This window comes from Schistocerca cancellata, chromosome 8 (assembly GCF_023864275.1).
Source record: "Schistocerca cancellata isolate TAMUIC-IGC-003103 chromosome 8, iqSchCanc2.1, whole genome shotgun sequence".
Taxonomy (NCBI): Eukaryota; Metazoa; Arthropoda; class Insecta; order Orthoptera; family Acrididae; genus Schistocerca; species Schistocerca cancellata.
Window position 1 is genome coordinate 346,131,368 of NC_064633.1, and position 19,238 is coordinate 346,150,605.

Consider the following 19,238-nt stretch of genomic DNA (forward strand, 5'->3'; position numbering starts at 1 on the left):
TATAGCAGATACAGTTAGCCAATGCAGGATGGTGGCAAAAACGCGAGGAGCACTTCTCCGCTCGCGTATTGCATCAAAGCACGCCTTATTCCACCAAGGAACTGGGGGGACGCTGGGGCAAATGGGAGGTACGGGTTACTGAACGTTCCGTGGCTATAAAAATAACTTCTGTAACTTGAGTGACCTGATTGTCAATGCTAGGAAATGGTCGGTCATCAAATGTTGCTATAGAGGAGAAAAGTGTTGAATCGGCTTGGAAAAACTTCCAGCGTCTTGGGCGCATAGATGGCGGTTGTGGCTGTAATCAAAGGACACAAGGAAAATGGTCACGAGTGTGTATCAGCAAGAGCTCACCATTCAAAGTGCCAAGCAAGCTGAACACTATTAACTGAAAGGTCCAAATGAGAGAAGGTTGACGTGGAGGCAGACAAAAATGTAGTTTCCCCAGTGTTACAGCAAACAAGATCCGCTTGCTGGAAGAGGTAAATCAAGTGGGAGCCTCTCGGACAAGGACACGGAGATCACCAAAGCGGCATTGAAGTCTCCAACCAGCACATAGGGGTGTGGGAGCTGACCAAGGAGGTGAAGGAGATCGGCTCTTGCCATTGGTGTGGACGATGGAATGTATTCTGTACAAAGAGAGAAGGTGAATCCAGAGAGGGAATTACATACAGCGACAGCTTGGAAGGAACTGTTTAAGGGGACTGGGTGATAATGGCTAGTATAATGGAGAAGAATCATAAGTCTCCCGTGTGCTGGAGTGCCATACACAGAGGGGAGATCAAACCGGACTGATTGGAAATGAGAGAAAACAAAATGATCGTGGGGATGTAGCTTTGTTTCCTGAAGACAGAAGACGATCTGGGGGTAGGGTTGTAAGAGGATCGACAAATCATATCCATTGGAGGGAATTCCACAGATATTCCGATGGATAATTGACATAGGGTGGACAGAAAAGGGAAAAATCTCACCACGATTGCCGTCAACTCAATGACCACTGAGAGACAGTGGCCAATGGCATGGAACTGCATTCAGCCAAAGGCAGAAGATCCTGATCCATAGGTTGCTCAGGGTCAGCTCCTACCAACAGTGATCGGCTCGTTGATCGGCCGCCAGCAGTGTGCCTCGGCGACACGGAAGACACCCGCGGGCGGTTACCGCTGGGTGGCGCTGCAGAAAAGACACGCCATGGCGGAGGAGGAGAACTGTTTTCCTTATGAGCCTTCTTGGGAGCAGGACATTGAGAATTGGGAGGAGTCAATGGTTGTGAGGTCTGGGTATGTAAAAAAATCTTCGCGAATAGGCTCTTTTTTGGATGTTTGTGTGTCCAATTTTGGGGCTCGTGATTTAGCATGAGCCGATGATTGTTGAGCCTTAGAGTGAGCAGGTGATAGTGAGGAGGTTGAACAGGTGATGGTTGGGCTGGCTGACAACTGTGGCGCTAAAAGTGAGACTGCAAGTCTGCATGGCTACCTCGTTAGTAGGTCGAGGAGAGGCGAGGACAGTGCTACATTTACCAGCTGGGAGCACAATGGACTTTCTGTCGGCAAATAACTTACGAGCAGCAAAGGTACACTCGCTTTTCCTTCACTTGGATTTCCTGAATAATTCACTCATCCTGAAAGATATGGCAATCTCTAGAGGAAACAGCGTGGTCATCCATACAGTTGATGCAATGAGGGGATGGAGGTGGACAATCACCCTCATGGGCATCCCTGCCACATGTAACACATTTGGCCGTATTGGAACAAGGCTGGCTGGTTGATTAAACCACTGACACCGGTAGCAATGAGTTGGGGATGTATGGGCAAACTGAAATGATCTCATATCCCGCTTTAATGTTAGATGGAAGCTGAACTCTGTCAAACATCGAGAAGAGAGTACAGGTCAGTACCAATTCCTTTTCAACCTGTTTCACTATACGATGTATGGCAGTTACGCCCTGATCAGACAGGTAATTTTGAATTTTCTCACTGGATAATCCATTGAGTGACCTTGTATAAACCACCCCATGCGATGAGTTTAATGTACGGGGCGCTCCCTACCGGGCAGGGAAGTTGTGTAGCAGTGTAGTTTGAAGCAATGTTTGTGCCTGGAGAGCAGTCTGTTTCTAACAACAAGTTGCCATTTCGTAACAACGAACAAGACTTGACAGGGCCTGCAATTGCGGTGACACCTCTCTGAAAAATGAAAGGGTTGAATGTGGTGAAGTCTTGACCTTCGTCAGACTGAGAAACAACTAGGAACTTTGGCACTGATGGAAGAATTGTCTGTGGCTGAGACTGATCTAACTTTCTCTTGTGGGCAAAAGTTGTAGAAGTACAGGAAACTATTGCGAAAGTATCCCCTATGATTACCGATGTCGCGTTCCTTCCAAGTGGGAGGCCACTGGCCACTCTGAGGGCACTCCCCCATTAAGTGATGGTCCACACCTCAGGTCACACCTCCCGAGAAACAAACTGAGGGACCAATCAGCACGTTCGAAAGGTACCAGCACGGGTAATCACCCCTCCCTGGGCCTAGCCTTTACCAGGGGGTACGTAGGTGTCCTACTTGTCTACCAGGGGCGGGGAATTATGCGTTACCCCGTCACCGGCCATGTAAGGGAACGTGTGGGTCAGCCATCAGACACACAAACGGAAGAAAGAAAGAGAAAGGGAGGAACAAAGAAAAGGAAAGAAGAGAGGAGGTCTCAAATGCCGCAGTGGAGATGAAGGGTAAGAGAAGAATCAAGGAAAAGAGAAGAACGAAGTGAGGACAGAGACTTTCCAGTATAGAGAGAAAAGAAGAAAATCCACATCTTACAGTCATAAGTGTGTCTCGGGATGTAGGCACAAAACAAGAGGGGTGGAAGAGAAAGGAAGGGGCAGGGAGGGATGTGGGACGGGAAGTTATGCAGCCCAGGAAGGAAAGAGAGTTGCACTAGCTCGATGTCCCATGTTCACCACGCTCGTATCCACAAAAGAGATGTGGACCCCCTGGGGTATGACACCTCTCTAAAACCAATTAAAGTGTAATACATTCGTAAGCATTTAGAAGGTACAGAGGGACCCAGCAACATATGCTTGTACTTTGGGACTTCATTTTCACTAGCTCTGGCTGCTCACAATCAGTCCATCACCCTCCACGCTACAGGTCAGTCTGTCACAACTTACATTCCAAAAACTTAATACAAACAAAAAATAAATAAAGGAATAAAAACAAATAAATAAATAATCAATTTTTGTCAGAGTCCTGTTCTCTTCCTTTTCGTGTATGTATGATGTCATAAACCACATTATCGTTGCATTCTGAGGCAAAGTCAACGTTTGGTACTGGTAGATTCAACTGACCTGATGAACGTGGCTAAGAAATCTTAGCTATGGTGATACTGGTCTGAAAGATAGCCCAAGATCTAGATTAGGTTAAAAAGTGACAGTCTGATTGTGAATTGGCAAAGCAGTCTGGAATGCTTCAGTGTAAAACCTACAGCCAAAGTCTTACACTTATTAATGGCGAGATGGGGAAAAAAAAAGTGCAAATTAAGTACATTTCTGTCACATTCATTTGACTGAAAATTTGGTCACCTGGTTCACTAAAAAGCTGATCAGCATCAACTGTGGAATGTAACACAGAAAACTATGGAAATTTCTTCATAAAGCTTTCCGCGAATTTGGGTTGGAGAAGAGTAAACTACCAATATGTTACTTTTAAATTATCTTAAATATAAATTTAAAAAACCAAAAATGTATTAATCTACTCTTTTTCATCCTACAATCTTTGTTATCCATTATGCATCCAGTGTGATAGAGAAATTAAGGCACTCAATATGCTAGCCAAAGTCCTCTACAACATTGTAATTCTTCATATGAAACAATGGAAAATCCAGAAGAGAATCACAAAACACACACACACACACACACACACACACACACGCGCGCGCGCGCGCGCGCGCGCGCCGAGGACCAACTGTAGTGTCTGTACATGACAGAGGTGCGCATGCATGTGCATGTGTTTTTTCTACTAAATCTGAAGGAGGACTTTGTCAAGCAGCTTAGTCTACTTTGAAACATGCTGGCCTGCCACTCACTGCTTCGTCTATGAGTTGAGTAGCTGTCTACCATAATTCATATTGTTCTTTGTATCATTTATCAGTAGCAACAAGAGAAAAGATTTCTGTTTAACGAAATTTTTATCAGTTAGATCCCCCCGTGACTGTTTCTCACAAAACAAACATACAGAACCAAGGCACTCAACTGAAGGAAGTTGACAAACATGATTGATGCTGTCAATGAAGCATTACAACTTAATTAAAAACTATTTCTATGAATGCTATAATGACTGTTTCCCAACCCTCTACCTCCTCCCCTCCGCAAACACTGGTGGTTAAGAGAAACTAGAGTCAAAAGCGTTCAGCCCTCAGGCATGTGAATTTGGTATTGTTGGTATATGATAAATGACTGAGTAACATAAGTAGAGAGGACTGATCGTCTTCAACTTACCTTAATGTTATTGCTCGCTAAACACAACCACCTTAAATGAAGTAAATCTTTAAGTCCTTCAATAGTCAGAATCCCATTGTGCGACAGATCCAGCCAACACAAATGATGCAAACGACCAACACTATACATCCGAAGAAACTGATTGTATGATGCTGATAGCTGAAAGAGAAACAACAAAATAAGAAACTTTGTACACTGAAAGTTGGCGAAATAAATCTCCAGCTGCTACCTCACCCTAGTCACTGCATGGTATGAATCAATGTTGTCCCATTTTTGCAGTTCATTACTGTCCAAAATCAGTTCTGTAACTCTTTGAGAATCCTGACTTTGAGCTTTAGGAATTTTCTTCAAACCTTTGTTCGACAGATCGAGGGTATTTTGTGCTTCTGAAACATACATAACATGCAGGATTTCAACAAAGTACATTGACACGGCAAAATAAATGGCTAATAACAAACTGTAAAGAATCGAAGACGTAACTGAAAATGGTTCAAAATTTCTAATGGTCATCTTTTTTCTTTAATCATGCCCTTAAAGTATATAACGTGAAGATGGTTTATAAATTAAACAATGTCATTTCGTTTCCGATTCAACCTGTCAAGGTGTAAACTAAACTAACTCTCCTTAAACTGTCAAGGGCAGACTTAATTATAAAGGTATCGTTCCAATCACGCACACGCAAATCCATTAACAGAAAGAAACTGTGATTTACACAACACAACACTATTGTTATATTTTACATCCATCATACTTACCCGGCTCTGCCATTTTCCGTTGTCAAAGTTCATAGAAAATACAGATCTCCTGCATATCTGTCAAACGTGACAGTAGGACCAACTATTAATCGATTGACTTGGTCGGAGAATTTGCTCTCTGAATCAGTGATTTATTAAGTAATGTATGTTGTTTTCTTGTCGTTTACTCTAGACATTGTATGACAACTATCTTCACCACGGGGTAGAAGTGATACTCTTAGCATATAGTACATTGGAAGAAACAAGAATTGCACAGTTTATCTTCATCTCAGAAAGCGCATTGTAATCACTAATCAGCAGACAGAAGAGGACACAGGACTGAGGACAGTGTGCAAGTGCACTGTGCAGTCGTACAGATTAGGAGTGTGTGGCGTCCTTTACGAAAATGTGGTTGTAGAATTTTTATTGTTGTTCCTTGGAGGGGTAATGAATGTGAAAGTAGTGTCATTGGTGTCCCGTATCAGTTTACGTTTTGCGAATTCCATTCACTCGAGAAGTATGGTGAAGTTTATTGGCCAAGATGAAGCAATCAACATCGATCAAGAACTGTTTAATGACTATAAATTTAGCGTTGACCAGTTAATGGAACTGGCGGGATTAAGTTGTGCCGTTTCAATCGCGAAGTGTTATCCGTTAGAACGAATCCAGACGAATACAGTCTTAGTTTGTTGTGGTCCCGGAAACAACGGCGGTGATGGTCTTGTTTGTGCAAGACACTTGAAACTTTTTGGTTACTGTCCGTCCATCTTCTACCCGAAGAGAACTGAAAAACAGTTGTATCAGAATTTAGTGGCTCAATGCCAGTCCATGTCGATACCATTCTTAGAGTCCATGCCACCTACGAAGACAGTTGATGAATATGCAGCTGTTGTTGATGCATTATTTGGATTTAGCTACAAGCCACCCACAAGAGCAGAGTTTGTGCCAGTTCTAGAAACTTTAAAGCAGACAAAAGCACCAATTTGTAGTGTGGACATCCCAAGTGGTTGGAATGTCGAAACTGGTTGCCCGACCGACGGCGGAATACAGCCTGAACTTCTAATTTCCTTGACAGCTCCGAAGAAATGCGCCCAGCATTTCTGCGGAAAATATCATTATCTCGGCGGTCGATTTGTTCCTCCACCTTTAGAAAAAAAATACCAACTCGATTTACCAAAATATCCGGGAACAGAGTGTTGTGTTAAAATTGAGTGAATTGTGTTTTTTGTTTTCTGATAGGGTTCAAGTTGGAGGGTAAATGTGATACTAGATAAGAAAAGGTCATCATTTTCACATTTGATCTTTTGTGTGAAAACTGGCAGTGGAACTGAATTTATTGTATGTTTATAAAATGCTTCAAAAAATTTGTTACATACTTGCTATTAAATGACATACATACAGAATGAAAGTGAAGTTTGATTTGTGTGTAACTATTCTATACCTGCTATATTAACTATTATAGATTATAGACAGTATCTTTCTTTGTTAGTTCAGGCCACTCTGTGGTAATGTTTTCACCATACTGTTTACAGTATGGTCTAGAATTTGTATTTGTAACTTTTGAAGATTATTATTATAGGGTCATTCCATGTTAAGTGTCCCAGTTTAGATGATGATCCCAGTGGGTATATTTTGATACAAGCACATTAATTAAACACACAAGCCAGGCCAAAATTTGTGATATACTAAACACCCAGACAGACAGTAGTTTGGCAAAAGACCATGTCCATAGCGCACTTCTCCACTACTTATGCCTCGTTAAACTATGGGGCGAATTTCTCATGACATGATTTGTTGGACACTTTGAACTGAGATTATGCCAAATGCATTGCTTTCTGAACTCTACTTGCAACATTTGTGTGTAAAGCACACAAAGGTGAACCACTATACCCAGAAGCAAGAGTCTAGCTCCTTTACATTAGGCATAGGCTAGTGGAATGCCAAACATAACAATTTCTTCATGACTTTTCAGTCTGTAAAAGTGATCTTCATGAAAATGGCTCTAGCACCTCAACCAAGCTACAGGTGAGCCTGAAACTTTGCATAAGTTCATGTAGGCCCCTCAGGTACATCCTGTACAAATTTCATCAAAATTGAAGAGGGTCGAGCTGGGAGCCCTGGGGCATTTCACGTGGAATGACCCTATAGGAAATGAGCATAAGCCATATGATGTGTACTACCATTGGTAATAGTTGCTGAGAAAGATGGAATACTTTACAGTGCACATAAAATACACCCTTTGTGTTGTTCACCCATGTAATGTTTCCCATGAAATTTTTTTTTATTGAACTGTAAATGTAGCCATTGAAACTCATCCAGAACAATTGCAGAATATCCTCTCTGTCAGTGTATTGGACATCAGTGAATTTAAACATATTTTAATTTTTTTTTTACTTGTCCCACATTAATGAAGACCACTTGCAACTGTGATGTTGTCACTGACCTGTGTAGAGTTGGGGAGGGGGGGGGAGGGTGCTGGTGAATGTGGCATCTTATAGCTTTCTATTCTTGACAGCATGTTGTAAAGCTGCGTAACTTTCTTGTAGTCACTGATGGAATTAATGAATTACCAGAAAGTTATTGCAAATATCTCATCCATAAATGTGTTACATGTAGACTGCATAAATCTCTTCCATTCAAGAATTGCTGGCACTTGTAGAATAGGCTGCATTGAGTGGAATCAGTATTGTTTGACTTACGTGTTGAAATATCTGTAGTTGCATAATATCTTGGTTATCTACTTCTATAGAAGAGGGAGACAATTTAAACGTCTTGGCATATTCAGGAGTTGGGGGATCTGAGGCTAGGGTGATGCATTTGATATCCATTCTGCTGTGAAAAAGTATTCCAGCCATTGATAGTGGAGACTATGAAACTGGATTGGATTAGATTAGATTAATACTTGTTCCATAGGTCATGAATAAGACACTTCGTAATGATGTGGAACGTGTCAGGTTAATAAAAGATGTCTGTACAAGATATTACATTACACAAAATATTGCATGACACTAATGTTTAAGTTGTTGTTGTTGTGTTTTTTTCCCCTTAATTTATATCTAAAAATTCAGCCAATGAGTAGGAGGAGTTGTCACCTAGAAATTCTTTTAATTTATTTTTAAATGTTAGTTGGCTATCTGTCAGGCTTTTGATGCTGTTTGGTAGGTGACCAAAGACTTTTGTGGTAGCATAATTTACCCCTTTCTGTGCCAAAGTCAGATTTAACCCTGCATAGCGAAGATCATCCTTTCTCCTGGTGTTACAGCTATGCACACTGCTATTACTTTTGAACTGGGTTGGATTATTAACAACAAATTTCATAAGTGAATATATATACTGTGAGGATCCCTAGATCCTTAAATAGATGTCTGCAGGATGACCGTGGGTGGGCTCCAGCAATTATTCTGATTACACGTTTTTGAGCAATGAATACTTTTCTACTCAACGATGAATTACTCCAGAATATGATGCCATACGAAAGCAGTGAATGAAAGTAGGCATAGTAAGCTAATTTACTGAGATTCTTATCACCAAAATTTGCAATAACCCTAATAGCAAACGTAGCTGAACTCAGACGTTTCAGCAGACCATCAATGTGTTGCTTCCAGTTTAACCTTGGTTAAACGCCTAAAAATTTTGAAAATTCTACCTTAGCTACAGACTTCTGTTCAGTATGTATATTTATTACTGGAGTTGTGCCATTTACTGTACGGAACTGTATATACTGTGTTTTATCAAAATTTAAAGAGAGTCCGTTTGCTGAGAACCACTTAATAATTTTGTGAAAAACATCATTTACAATTACATCACTTAGTTCTTGGTTTTTGGATGTTATTACTATACTTGTATCTTCAGCAAAAAGAACTAACTTTGCATCTTCATGAATGTGGAATGGTAAGTCATTAATGTATATCAAGAACAGTAAAGGACCTAAGACCGAACCCTGTGGGGCCCCGTACTTAATAGCCCCCCCCCCCCCCCCCCCCCCAGTTTGAGGAATCAGCTGTTGTTTTAACATTACATGAACCACTTATTTCAACTTTCTGCATTCTTCCAGTTAAGTATGAATTAAACCATTTGTACACTGCCCCACTCAAACCACAATGATTTAGCTTATGTAAAAGAATTCCATGATTTACATAATCAAAAGCCTTTGAGAGATCACAAAAAATACCAATGGGTGATGTCCGGTTATTCAGAGCATTTAATATTTGATCAGTGAAAGCGTATATAGCATTTTCTGTTGAAAAGCCTGTCTGAAAACCAAACTGACATTTTGTTAGTACTTTATTTTTACAAATATGTGAGGCTACTCTTGAATACATTACTTTCTCAAAAATTTTTGATAGAGCTGTCAGAAGAGAGATTGGGCGGTAGTTGTTGACATCTGACGTATCCCCCTTTTTATGCAATGGTTTTACAATGACATATTTCAGTCTATCGGGGAAAACACCCTGCTCCAAAGAGCTATTACATACGTGGCTGAGAATCCTTCTTATCTGTGGGGAACAAGCTTTAAGTACCTTGCTGGAAATGCCATCAATTCCGTAAAAGCTTTAAATTTTCAGTGAGTTTATTATGTCACTGATTTCAGAGGGAGAGGTTGGTGGAATTACAGTTGTTTCAAACTGCACAGGTTTGGCCTCTTCTATTAGCAGCCTTCCCTCTTCTAGTGAAGATCTAGATCCTATTTTCTCCACAACATTTGAAAAATGATTACTGAAATATTTTCAATTTCTGATTGTTTGTTAGTACACTTGTCATTCAGTTTTATGGCACTAAAGTCTTCGTGTGCTCTTGGTTGCCCTGTTTCCCTTTCAATAATATTCCAAATTGCTTTAATTTTATTAGCAGAGTTACTGATTTCAGACATGATACGCATGCTTCTGGACTTTTTAATAACTTTTCTTTGTACCGCACAATAGTTTTTATAATATTGAACAATTTCGGAGTCAGTACTCTCTCTCACTGTTAGATACAGTTTTCTTTTACGGTTGCAAGATATTCTTATTCCTTTATATGTTTTCTTGGAATTATGTTTAACTATTTCCTTGGGAAAGAAAAATTTCAAATACCCTTAAAGATGTATCGTGAAATAAGTTATATTTCAAGTTTGCATCGGGTTCCTTATACACTTCATCCCAGTCTAGCTGCTGTAGGCTTTCCCTAAAGTTTGCAGTATTTATATTGTTAATTGAACACACTGCTTTGAAAGTCTGATTTGATATACTGCATGGAGCTATTTCATGTACTGTAACTAGCTGTGCACCATGATCTGAAAGACTATTCTCAACAGGAGAAGCATTTATGTCCTTAAACTTATCTTGGTCTATAAAAAAGTTATCAATCAATGTACTGCTGTTCTTTGTTATCCGAGTAGGAAAATCAGTGACGGAGCTCAAATTGGAAGAACTGAGTAATACTACAAGGTCATTCTTCCTATTACACTCTTTCAGGGAATCAACATTGAAATCCCCACAAATGATAATTTGCTTCCCCCTGTCTGACAGATAGCACAACAAAGCATCCAAGTTTTCTAGAAATAGCTGGAAATTCCCTGATGGGGACCTATACACTGTTACAATTATGAAAGTCCCATCATTTAGTTTAAGTTCAGTGGCACATGCTTCCATATGTTGCTCTACACAAAATTTTTTAGTTTCTAAATTTTTTACCCTGTGGAAGCTTTTGACATATATGGCAACTCCTCCTCTCATCATATTATCTCTACTTACATGTGCAGCTAATTTGTACCCTTTGATGCTAACCTTTTGCATATCAGCGACAGTGTGATGCTCAGACAGGCATAGCACATCTATTACATTCTCAGTTTCTATATCTTCTAAACAAAGCAGAAGCTCATCAGTTTTATTCTTCAATCCCCCAATATTTTGATGAAATATACTAACATTATTTTTCACTTTACTTTTGTGAGTATCTTGAACTTTTTTAACATCTTTAGTACTTGCCTGGCTGAGTTTCCCACTGGACACTAATCTTACACTAAAAAAGAGTGCCCAATGTATATTGACAACATGTTGATTTGGAACAGGATATTCAGTATGGTAGACAGATGACAGCTCAAGCTGTTGAGCTTTTTTTACATATTATTTCACTTAATCACTGCAAATAGGTACTCACATAGTACACTGAAAGTACTCCACTACACAAACACAAGCTCACAATCAGTGAAGCTGTTTTTCTAGTCATGTAAGAGAACTGGACAGGAAATGTAGGGGAGGTATAGTTTGTCTGTAAACAGAAAAATGAGCAGCATTCTTTGTTGGAAAAAACTGCTTTTCATGGAAGAATGCAACAGCTGCTGTACAGGATGCCCGTCCACATTGTCAAACACCCAGAACACAATTTATAGCTTAATAAGTCTTTGCTGCACTTGGATATGGTTCACACATTTAGTATTTGTTTACAGCCCACTTCATCTGACAAGAAATATTAAATTTATACAGTTAAAAACACTATTTTTAATAATATTTGATGTTTCTGTTCCCAGCAATATGAAAAATATTAGCCCTAGACAAAAATAAATTACACCTTTTTTGTTGGAAATTTAATGTAGCTTAATTTTGTGCTGGGAAACAATTTTGGGCAGAAGCCACAAATTTCAAGTTATTCAAGGAAAAATTACCTTTAAACACCCCCTCTCCTTCCTCAAACTCTCACTAATACCCCAGTGGTTGGGAAATGATATTATCCTTTGGCACATGGAAATCGTTCCACAAAGGAATGATTGCCAGTATCAAACTAAAATCTACTTACCCCATCTGTTTTGCTCATTCATCAGGTTTACATTGCACTATAGGCATAGATTTAATAACATAGACCCATATAACTAGGTGATACAACAACAAAAATACATATTTCAAACTGTTGCTTCTACAGGTTCTTGGTAAAATGGTCCTGAAGGACACGAAAAAAGCCAGAGCATTTTAATATAATGTCATTTTAAGAAAATAATACAAAACCAAAAACATGTTTAAGTGAACACATTTAAGCACAATTTGTGGTTTTTGCTGTATTTTTGCATATCTGTGGATTTCAAATTTCTTGTTCTTTACTCTAGACAAGTTTTGCACTGGAGCACAGGTATCCTCTAGTAACATAATTTAGTTCTGTTTGTTTATCTAATTTGTTACAAGATATTTAGGTAGGCCATTCTTAACCCATAGTTCGGGAACACACTTGTGGGTTACACTACATTTGTTACCAAACTTGTGGTATTCTGTACAGGACACAGGAACTTACCCAGTGCTAGAGCTTTTCATCCTGTTTGATGTAGTTTCCCCAAATCCTGTAAATTGAATGCTGGGATGGAGTCTTCAATTGCTCATATAAGCCCTAGTATTCAATAAACTACTCATATATCCAGTATCATGACAAGTGGGGAGCACCTCAGGATGTCGTCAGCTGCAGTTTGGATTTGGTGAATCTTAGGGGCCTGTTAACCAGTTTTCTGTCACTGTAAACTCTCTTTCAACATGTCTTGGTGGCAGTTGTTTGGTGTTGTCATAGAACTACGTGTCACACAGTTTATGGATCTTTGCTTAACTGCCCAGACTGGGAGATGTAGAAACCTCTGTTTGAAAAAAATAATGTTAATTGACAAAGTGGTTCATACACCAGAGAGTGTGATAGCTGTTTGGCTGTTGAGGTGAAACAGTTATTAGTAGGCAATCTGTTGGTTCGAAGTCAGACTGAATTTGTGGAGGAAGGGCACAGGCACATTGGGGAAAAGGGGGGGGGGGGTGCTTTGCTCAGGCCATAGCATAATGTTGGTCCATCACTCTGCGTCTAAAGTGCAGTGGTGCACATTTTAAAGTAGCTATTTGGTGACAAGGCTATTGACACAGTGTAACAATATGATTCATCCCACCAGACAACCAGTTTCTATTGATCAATGGCGCAATCTTGATCCTCTTGTGCCCACTGCATTCATAATTTACAGTGTCATTGGGTCAACAAGGGAACATGTAGGTGTCTGTTGTGGGCCAGTGTTCAACAGTGCGCTCTGATAATAATGATACATGAGCATCCAACACCTTGTTGCCTACTCATAGTTTCATTGTCCTTCAATCAATTTCCATAAATGTTCATGATAGTAACACCCAAATAACTAACCAGCTTTAGTGCTTCAGAAATATATTCCCAGATGGCAGGTCGTAACTATCTGCCATTTGTCAATGTTGTTTCCCCCACTTGTGGCCCATGTCATCACTGGAATGATTCATCCTTGCTCCTCATAAACTTTCGTTAATACATCACTTGCAAAAATGCAGAATTGAGTCTTGTGGCCAGTAGTTGCCATATTGAAGTACTGAGAAACAATGTCAAACAACACTTTTCCGGTGGTTAGAACAGATCCAAAAAAGCAAAGCTGCGTGGTTACTACCTCACTGTGGCTGAATTGCTCAAAACTGAGCAAAATGGCACATTGGGTTGAGACAGAATTTTAGTCTGGGTGGAGCACAGTTGAAACCTCCATCCAATTGCCCAGATTTAGGCTTTCCAAGATTTCTTCAAATTGCTTGAGATGATTCATTTAAAGAGGACACATGATTTCCTGTAAACATATTGTCGAACCTGCACTTCTGCTTGATTTCTTATAACTACATGATCAATGGAATGTTAAATCGTAATCATCCTTTACCTCCAGATTCCACAAAAGCCTCATTTCTAAGCATGAGTTGACTAACCATTTGATCAAGAGGCTTTTTCACTGTCAGGTGTCTATTAATCATTGGCAGTTCAAACATACGGTGAATGGTGGTACCTCTTAGAGAAATGGCAGCAAGAGACTCTAACATTCTGATGACTTACAGTGTGAGTGTGGGTGTGGGTTGTACTGATTTATTTCCCCAAACCACATTCCACTTCTTTACGAGGTGACTTACTTGGAATTTTGCAGCCCCTCTTTTTTTACGGGGTAGTCAGCTGCTGGAAAATCTCTTGACTTCTTCTCCATTGAATAGAGCTAGGTACAGGAACTTTTAAGCCTCTTTCTGCTTATAAAATGAGTAGACATACAACTTTCCTTTTTGTCAGTTAACGATTTATTTGACTTTCATGCACAACATAATTCACACTTTCAACATACAGTCGTACATATGCGACTTTCTGTAAGTACCATCGAACATTATAAACAGAATGAGTTACACTTAAAAGAAAGTTGGCTTGACTACCATGACTTCCTTATAATGAAACAGAAAATATGTCTTGCCTCTACCAAGGCTGAGTCAAGAGCCTACAAGAGTTCTTTTTCAACTGTTCTTGTTTCCCATAACAATAGTCAATGGCACAATAAGCACAGAGCAGCATGTAGACTCCATGGTTCTTCATTACACACTCACTAACACATCTATGGATTGTCGGACAGGTACTTGCTGGTGCCGTTCGACCGCTGCGTCTACTTTCTTCCCGCGACTGGTTTTAAACCTGCACACACAAACATGTGATGTGCAGTAGGTAGGATTTTACCATCCCACGCTCATATCTAGAATATAGGCTCAGTGGTTCTAGAATTTACACAGAAGTTCTCAAATCACTACAGGACAGGAAAGGACACCAGGTGTACTCAGTGTGTATGGCTGTGGACCTCATTCAACATGTTGAAGAGGCTGTTACAGAAACCATTGAGGGAACGAGGTGCAACGAACTACAGATTGTGCTGCATGTCGGAACAAATGATGTGTGTTGTCTGGGCACCAAGGTCATTTTTGGGTCATTCCAGCAACTGGCGGAGTAGGTTGAGAAGACCAGCCTTGTGCATGGAGCTTCAACGAAGCTCTCAGTTTCTGGCACCGCCCCTAGAAGTGAACATGGCCCTTTGGTCCTGAGTCAAGTGAAAGGACTGAACCAGAGACTTCAAGGGTTCTGTGAGAATCTAGGCTGTGACTTCCTGGACTTTTGCCTTAGGGTTGAGAACTGTAGGGTACCCCTTAATAGGCGAGGTGTGCACTACACATCAGAGGCTGCTACTCAGGTAGCTGATCGTGTGGGGTGCACATAACGGTTTTTTAGATTAGGTGACGCTCCATCCTAATCAGATAATGATACTCTAGAAAGTGTCGGTATAAGATTGAAAGAAATGCCTCCCACAGGCGAGAGTATTAAAATCCTAAAGGTAAACTGCTGAAGCAGTCACAACAAAGTGCCAGCATTTTAATTGCTCATGAAAATCAGCAAAGCTCACATAATACATGGTACAAAAAACTGGCTGAAACCTGAAATTGATAGCAGTGAGATTTTTGGGGAAAATTTTAAGTGTGTATCGAAAGGATAGTCAAATGGGAAATGGAGGTGGTGTACTTGTTGCAGTAGACACTGGGATAGAAATTGAAGCTGCACATGAGATTGTGCAATCCTAAGCATCAGGGGTGGGTATAAAACGATAACTGGATCCTTCTATCGCCCACCTGACTCATTTCCTGTAGTAACTGAAAATTAAGAGAAAATCTCAGTTCACTTGTATCGTATGGTAATAGGTGGAGACTTTATAATCACAAAAATATTTTGATATCACATGATGGTAAGAATGTCACTGACCCTAGGGCAGTTGCAAACAGTTTCAATTCTTATTATGCAACTGTTGCTGGAAAATTAGTGAAGGAAAAATTTAGAAATCCACCTAATACAACATGGAAAGAACTTTCATCTATTGAAATAAATAATACACTCCTGGAAATTGAAATAAGAACACCGTGAATTCATTGTCCCAGGAAGGGGAAACTTTATTGACACATTCCTGGGGTCAGATACATCACATGATCACACTGACAGAACCACAGGCACATAGACACAGGCAACAGAGCATGCACAATGTCGGCACTAGTACAGTGTATATCCACCTTTCGCAGCAATGCAGGCTGCTATTCTCCCCATGGAGACGATCGTAGAGATGCTGGATGTAGTCCTGTGGAACGGCTTGCCATGCCATTTCCACCTGGCACCTCAGTTGGACCAGCGTTCGTGCTGGACGTGCAGACCGCGTGAGACGACGCTTCATCCAGTCCCAAACATGCTCAATGGGGGACAGATCCGGAGATCTTGCTGGCCAGGGTAGTTGACTTACACCTTCTAGAGCACGTTGGGTGGCACGGGATACATGCGGACGTGCATTGTCCTGTTGGAACAGCAAGTTCCCTTGCCGGTCTAGGAATGGTAGAACGATGGGTTCGATGACGGTTTGGATGTACCGTGCACTATTCAGTGTCCCCTCGACGATCACCAGTGGTGTACGGCCAGTGTAGGAGATCGCTCCCCACACCATGATGCCGGGTGTTGGCCCTGTGTGCCTCGGTCGTATGCAGTCCTGATTGTGGCGCTCACCTGCACGGCGCCAAACACGCATACGACCATCATTGGCACCAAGGCAGAAGCGACTCTCATCGCTGAAGATGACACGTCTCCATTCGTCCCTCCATTCACGCCTGTCGCGACACCACTGGAGGCGGGCTGCATGATGTTGGGGCGTAAGAGGAAGACGGCCTAACGGTGTGCGGGACCGTAGCCCAGCTTCATGGAGACGGTTGCGAATGGTACTCGCCGATACCCCAGGAGCAACAGTGTCCCTAATTTGCTGGGAAGTGGTGGTGCGGTCCCCTACGGCACTGCGTAGGATCCTACGGTCTTGGCGTGCATCCGTGCGTCGCTGCGGTCCGGTCCCAGGTCGACGGGCACGTGCACCTTCCGCCGACCACTGGCGACAACATCGATGTACTGTGGAGACCTCACGCCCCACGTGTTGAGCAATTCGGCGGTACGTCCACCCGGCCTCCCGCATGCCCACTATACACCCTCGCTCAAAGTCCGTCAACTGCACATACGGTTCACGTCCACGCTGTCGCGGCATGCTACCAGTGTTAAAGACTGCGATGGAGCTCCGTATGCCACGGCAAACTGGCTGACACTGACGGCGGCGGTGCACAAATGCTGCGCAGCTAGCGCCATTCGACGGCCAACACCGCGGTTCCTGGTGTGTCCGCTGTGCCGTGCGTGTGATCATTGCTTGTACAGCCCTCTCGCAGTGTCCGGAGCAAGTATGGTGGGTCTGACACACCGGTGTCAATGTGTTCTTTTTTCCATTTCCAGGAGTGTATATCCATGTTCCTCAGTACAAGCAGCCCAACAGAGCTCCTAAATACCATTAATTCACTGAAGAGTAAGTATGCAACTGGTATTGATGATATTCCGGATTATAATATAAAAATTACAGCAAGACAAATACTTTCGCCTGTATGTGAAATATGCAATTCATCCTTATGTGGTGTCTTCCCTCAGCAACTGAAAATGGCAAAAGTAATACCCCTATATAAAAAAGGTGATCATCAATGTATGGGTAATTATAGGGCTGTGTCTCTATTGTCAGGGTTTTCGAAAATCATTGAAAAACTGTTCCTTTCAAAACTAATTACATTCTTCGACAAGAATAATATTATTTCTGGATGTCAACACGGCTTCAGACCACAGCTGGAGTCCACCCAAGATCATCCTGCAGACATTTATTTAAGGATCTAGGGATATTCACAGTAGCTTCTCAGTATATATACTCTCTTATGAAATTCGTTATTAACAACCAAACCCAATTCAAAAGTAATAGCAGTGTGCATAACTACAATACTAGGAGAAAGGATGATCTTCACTATTCAAGATTAAATCTAACTTTGGCACAGAAAGGGGTGAATTATACTGGCACTAAAGTCTTTGGTCACTTACCAAATAGTATCAAAAGTCTGACAGATAACCAACAAGTATTTAAGAAGAAATTAAAAGAATTTCTGAATGACAACTCCTACTCCATAGAGGAATTTTTAGATATAAATTAAAAAAAAAAAAAACAAAAGAAATATTTAAAAAAATAAAAATAAAAACACAAAAAAATAAAAGAGTTGTTATATTAACTTAAGTATGTTGTTAAATTAACTTAATTATGTCATGTATTGGAAAATTTGACTTGTTCCACATCATTACGAAATATCGTATTCACGATCCATGGAACTAGTATTAATCTAATCTAATCTAATCTAATCGATCAATTGAAACAACCACTTTCAGTTTGATAAACCATGTCTTAAATGCAGTGGACAACCACAGAAACATCTCAGGTTTATTCTTGGACCTAACAAAAGCTTTTGATGTGAGTAATCATTCTATACTCCTGAGGAAGCTTGAATGGTATGGTGTAAGAGGTGAGCCAAATCAGTGCAGTGGATTAAATCATATTTGGAATATCGCTCTCAGGCAACTGAAATTAAGTATATGGAAGGAAATGAACTCCAGGTACACCTTTCAGAACCATGTGGACTAAGTCATGGTGTTCCACAGGGCTCCATTTTAGACCCCTTTCTTTTTTTGGTCTACATTAATGATTTCCCATCACCCCTTAGGGATTCTGAACCAATACTGTTTGCAGATGACACCAGTCTATTGACTGAAGGGAATAAATAAGAAAATCTTACTGCATCTGCAAAAGATATTACAAAAGGAGTGTCTGAATGGTTTACCAGAAACAGGCTAATAGTTAATCCCCAAAAAATGGTACTCATGAATTTTCACACTGATCAAAATAAAAATCCGGCACAACCTATAATATGTATAGATAACCAAAACATTAGTGCTGTCAATAAAACTGAATTTCTTGGGATTCATATCCAGGAAAATCTTAAATGGCGCACTCATATCACATCCCTAAATTCAAAACTAGCAAAAATGAGCTATGTAGTAAGAATTCTCTGCAACAATACTAGTGCAGAAACAGTTAGGGCTGTATACTTTGCTCGTATACATTCAATACTGAAGTACTGTATAATTTTCTGGGGAAATGTACACCAGGCCATAACAGATTTCAGGAAACAAAAGGCAATTATAAGAATAATGAAACAAGTGAGCAGCAGAAAACCATGCAAACCTTTCTCTAAAGATCCTACCCCTTCCCTGCATTTATGTACTGGAAGTAGTCATGCATGTCAAAAAAAGCATACTGAGAAAAGAAAACATTTTTCCTCAAAACAAA

At 40.7% G+C, this 19,238-nt stretch overlaps 2 protein-coding genes across 3 annotated transcripts in view; one reads left to right on the forward strand and one right to left on the reverse strand.

Moving 5' to 3' along the window:
• LOC126094879 (uncharacterized) overlaps window positions 1–5,361 on the reverse strand; it is a 214,891-nt gene extending 209,530 nt beyond the window's left edge. Inside the window, exons 1-3 of one of the 2 annotated variants that reach the window (XM_049909512.1) lie at window positions 5,237–5,361; window positions 4,716–4,867; window positions 4,482–4,640 (exon numbers count right to left, since the gene is read on the reverse strand). In XM_049909512.1, the coding sequence (XP_049765469.1) occupies window positions 4,482–4,640; window positions 4,716–4,867; window positions 5,237–5,249 (324 nt within the window). In that variant the 5' untranslated portion in view covers window positions 5,250–5,361. The other variant, XM_049909511.1, reaches the window with a different exon arrangement.
• A 19-nt stretch (window positions 5,362–5,380) lies between these two features.
• LOC126094881 (NAD(P)H-hydrate epimerase) lies at window positions 5,381–6,623 on the forward strand. Its single transcript, XM_049909518.1, has one exon. The coding sequence runs from the start codon at window positions 5,663–5,665 to the stop codon at window positions 6,428–6,430; it is 768 nt and encodes a 255-aa protein (XP_049765475.1). The 5' UTR covers window positions 5,381–5,662; the 3' UTR covers window positions 6,431–6,623.
• The last annotated feature ends 12,615 nt before the right edge of the window (window positions 6,624–19,238 follow it).

What these genes read in the sequence shown, in the direction of transcription:
- LOC126094881 (XM_049909518.1), top strand. Translation starts at nt 5,663, where the DNA reads ATGAATGTGAAAGTAGTGTCATTGGTGTCCCGTATCAGTTTACGTTTT.